This window comes from Mesoplodon mirus, assembly GCF_964341445.2.
Source record: "Mesoplodon mirus genome assembly, chromosome: 16".
In the NCBI taxonomy this organism is placed as follows: domain Eukaryota; kingdom Metazoa; phylum Chordata; class Mammalia; order Artiodactyla; family Ziphiidae; genus Mesoplodon; species Mesoplodon mirus.
In genome coordinates, this window is record NC_138992.1 from 75596842 (window position 1) to 75601523 (window position 4682).

The 4682-nt window shown below is 56.1% G+C and overlaps 1 protein-coding gene across 1 annotated transcript; it reads right to left on the reverse strand.

Moving 5' to 3' along the window:
* Positions 1-1220: 1220 nt before the first annotated feature.
* On the reverse strand, positions 1221-4139 carry NPBWR1 (neuropeptides B and W receptor 1). Its single transcript, XM_082601113.1, has one exon. It carries the CDS (start codon positions 4032-4034, stop codon positions 3042-3044), a length of 993 nt encoding a protein of 330 aa, XP_082457239.1. The 5' UTR covers positions 4035-4139; the 3' UTR covers positions 1221-3041.
* Positions 4140-4682: the final 543 nt, after the last annotated feature.

Genomic DNA, 4682 nt, shown 5'->3' on the forward strand with positions numbered 1-4682 from the left:
GATGCATAAATACTAAGGTGACTGAATTATGGAGCCCATGTTCTCAGGAAATAGAATATTCACTCTTCACACAGACTGTTTCAGCTTTTATTTTAAACAGAGCTTCTATGCAATGGACTAGCAGGGTTTCTGCATTTCTCAAGAGAACGCCTAAGCACATACATTATATAACTGTACTAAGTTAAGTAAAACCAAGTGGACATTTTAAAATATCAGCAGTGGTATAACCAAACAACACAGTTTACAGGAAGACTGCAAAAATCAAACACAGAGTTAAAAGCTTTGCAATGCAATGATGTAAGTAAATTCTACTTTAGCATGGCTGTCGGCATATTTATTCTACCTAGTACCCAAGTCATAAGAAAGAAGTCTGAGACTTACAATCTGGGTTTCTACGTGCTCATAAGAAGGCAACAACCTAGAAGTAATGATACAACAGTCTATCCAATAATTTAGAAAGCCAGGAGGAAACTGAAGTACTGGGTCCCATTTAATCACACACGCACACTAGGATGCCAATCCACGCCTTGCTGTGTGGACAAGGCAGCCATGTCAGTCCTGTGTGTTTTCCAGCAGTCTTCTTGGTAGATTCCAAGACAGCCAGGCTGATCTGTGGGAGGGATGATGCTGTGGACAGGTGGATCACACGGCTCTCCCCCGATCTGTTTCCAGAAGATGTCAAAGTATAGCCACTGAGTTTACAAAGGCAGATGAGGTTTCAAATCCAGATTATCACACTTGTCTGTGTTTGCGGCCAAATATCCACTTTACTCTCTGTCCATTACCTTAGAGAATGTGGTAGTTACTCTAAGCTTAAATTTTTAATTTTGAAAATATACTGAGGATTCACAAAATAATTTTGTGAGTCATAAAGAAAATCAATAGAATGTTTCTAAGAAATTTGAAGATACTAAAATGAATTCCAAGAGGCCTCTGAAGCCCACCAGCAGAGAACTGTTCAAATGCCATGATGTACATCATTCAAAATGCATTGGAGGGCCTCCCTGGTGGCGCAGTGGTTGAGAGTCCGCCTGCCGATGCAGGGGATACGGGTTCGTGCCCCGGTCTGGGAGGATCCCATATGCCGCGGAGCGGCTGGGCCCGTGAGCCATGGCCGCTGAGCCTGTGCGTCCGGAGCCTGTGCTCCGCAACGGGAGAAGCCACAACAGTGAGAGGCCCGCGTACAGCAAAAAAAAAAAAAAAAAAAAAAAATGCATTGGAGATGGAAAACCATGTTTTGAAAAGTTTACTATTATTTGTCACCCAAGGTAGGTTTCTAAATTTACATTTTCTAAACTGATAGCTATGAATTATTGCATTGTTCCTAATTACTCTGAGAGCTAAGGAAGCAATTCTTATTCATGAAAATCAGCAAGGGAGTTAGCTTCTTCCTTGGGAAAAACCCAAGGGAGAGTTTTTCCTTTTCATTTATTTTGTTAGAAGTATTTTGAAGCTAAGTAATTGAGAATGTGGTGAATGCCCATCAAACTAAGTAAACAAATTCTGCCAGCAACACTCATAATTTTTATCACACATAACACTGACCCTGGGAAACAAATACTTTTAGAAATTTTCATTCCTGTTTGGAATTCATCCCAAAGGGAAAAAAATATCTTTTAAAACACTCATTAATGACTGGTTAAAGTAATCTGGTTAAAGCTCTGCCCTCTGGTCTGAAGTGTAAACTGCAGATGGCTGGGCAAAGCCAATGTCAGTCCTCTCTCTTAATCCACTTTTGTCTCCCAGAAGTAGAGATAAAATATAGGGTGCTGTCTGGTCTCCCTTGTGAGACCAGACATCTCCCAGTTGCCGTCTGGGATGAAGAAATAAAGTACAAATAATCCACAGTTCCCTGTGGAAAGGGAACCAGGAGAGATTGTCATGAGGGCGTCGGTCATTTCAGCTCCCTGGGTCCCCTGAGGCGAAGAGGATGAGGAATATGAGGAAAAAGGGAACGGAGGGATGGATACGCATCTCCGCATCTCATTAATTCCCCCAAAACGTGTGAGATCAGGGCACACATAAAGTTCTCGGTCTTCAAAAGAAAAATGCACACTAAGGATTGCAACGAACTGCTCCAAGCTGTACTAGGTCGACGGGGGCACAGGGGCGCTGGTGTGTGTCGGGGGGAGTGGAGCCCTCTGGAGAGAGAAGCGATGACAAGTAACCGAGCCACGGAAAGAGTGGAAAGAGCGGTTTCGCAGGTGCGCTCACCTGCACACCCGGCGCTGTTTTTGGATGCTCGGCGCCCGCAGCTGGCTCCGCCAGGGGGCGCCGCAACCCGGCCGGGGATCCGGCTCCAGGCCCTTCGCGAGCCCGGCGGCCGGGTCCCCGCAGGGACAGCGTGGGTGGGAAAGCGGAAAGGCAAAGAAAGAAGAGGCTGGGACAGGGAGGGGGTTGTCACCGTTCCTATCACTGCTGTGTAGGCATCACAGCCAACTTCCATCCTGCATCCAAAGCCCCGGCCTCTGCTAGACGCGCGCACGCATAGACGCGCGCGTACACACACACACACACACACACACACACACACTCACACAGTCACACACACTCACTCACTCCTGACCCGCCACCCGAGCTGTCTGTCTCCCCCGTCAAAGGCCCGGGCGGCCTTAGCATCTCTCCCCTCGCACCTCCGCGGCGTGGGAGCGCCGAGGGCTCCACGAAGAGCCGGGCTGCGGGCGGCTGGGGCGGGAGGCGGGGGGGACCGGAAGAGGGTCCCTGCAGTACTGCCCCCTTTTCTCCCCTTCCTCCCCTCCTTGTCAAGCTCGGGGGTCGCCTCGGCGCCCTCGGGCCTTAGGGAGAGGGAGAGGTCCATGCGCTCTCCGCCGCCTCGGCCGGTCCCCATGTCCTGCGCGCCTCCGCACCACCCGGAGGGCTTGGCACACTGAAAGGGCGGGCGCAGCCGAAGCGCGTCCGAGTCCGCGGGGCCTGGGCAGGGGCCCGAGAACCTGCATCTCTAGGAAGATGGTGGGCGGGGGGCGAAGCTGCGGCTCAGGGACCACCCTGAGCGCCGGGCCGCTGGTTCCCGGCGCGCCGGCTCAGGCGGCGGCGGCGCGACACGCCAGCAGCTGGCGGAGGCTCCTTCGGAAGCTGTCGTCCAGGAAGGCGTAGAGGAAGGGGTTGAGGCAGCTGTTGGCGTAGCTCAGGCTGGTGATGACGTAGGAGACGGCGACGACCACCGGCGTCTGCGGGAGGTCGGTGGTGAGCGCCACCACGGTGCTCAGGTGGTAGGGCGTCCAGCAGAGGAGGCACACGGCCAGGATCGCCACCACCAGCACGGTCACCCGCTTCTTGGCGCGCTCCAGGGCCCTGGCGTGGTTGTCGAGGCGTATGGCGCGCAGCCGGCACAGCAGCGTGGTGTACAGGACGCAGATGGTGGACACGGGGATGGCGAAGCCAAGCACCAGCGTGTAGAGGCGGCTCGCGCGCCACCAGAAGGCCTCGGGCTGCGGGAAGACCAGCACGCACTGGCGCCGGCCCTGCTCGTCGTCCAGCCGGGCGAAGACGGCGAAGGGCAGCACGACCAGCGTCACGACCCCCCACACGGCCAGGCTCACGGCGCGCGCGGCGCCGTACGTGCGGCCGGCCACGCGGCGCGACTCGGCCGTGGCCAGCACCACCAGGTAGCGGTCGGCGCTCATGACCGTGAGGAAGTAGAGGCTGGAGAAGGTGTTGTACTGGTCGATGGCCACGATGAGCTTGCACATGAGCTCCCCGAAGGGCCAGCGCCGGAGCAGGAAGTCAGCGATGTTGATGGGCAGCACGAGCGTGGAAAGCTCGTCGGCCACGGCCAGGTTGAGGATAAACAGGTTGGTGACGGTCTTCATGCGGGGCGCCCGCAGCAGCACGAACAGCACGGCCGAGTTGCCCGCCAGCCCCACGGCGCAGATCACCGCGTACACGACGGGCACGGCCACGGCCAGAGGCGGCGGCAGCGGCGGCAGCGGGCCGGACGCGTTGGGGCAGCCGAGCGCGGGCGCGGGACACGACGTGTTGGCGCGCTCCGGGCCCCAGGACGACGCGTTGTGCATCCTGGCCGGGGCCAGGGGCTCGGTCCCCTCGGCCGCCTCCCTGAGGGGCTCCGCGGTCCCGGGGCCCCGACCCGCGCCGGGGCGCTCGCGGCCGCGCTCCGAGCCCGTCTCCGGCTTTCCTGGGGGGGCGCGCTCCCGCCGGCCTCTCAGCGCACGGGTGCCGCGGACGCCGGGGCCGCAGAGCGGAGCCGAGAGCGCCGGTTGGGCTCGTCGACGACGGGCAGCACCGAAGGGCGGTTCCGAGGCGGGGCGGGGGTGGGAGCGCCCAACCTGCCCCACGTGACTGCTCTCTGCCACCTGTTTTTTGTTTTGTTTTGTTTTGTTTTTCCCGATGTGGTAGATTCTTTTATGAATCTTCCATGGGCATCAACCTCCATCACCTCTGCTTCTTGCGCTTTAGATTCCCCATGTCTGAAATGAGAGATTCGACCAAGTCAATTCTCAGTCTCTTCCAACTTGAACAACATCTAATCCTGTAACCATCTCGGTATCTCAGTTCCTGGTCAACACCTTTCTAGTTGAGGGCGGGGATTAAGGGTCCAGAGCTTGGAGGAGGCAGGGTTTTGTTCAAACAACCACTTTCTGCCACCTGTTGAACTCTTACTCTGACCCGCTGGACCAAGCAAACGTTACCCTCAGGGGAAAAAT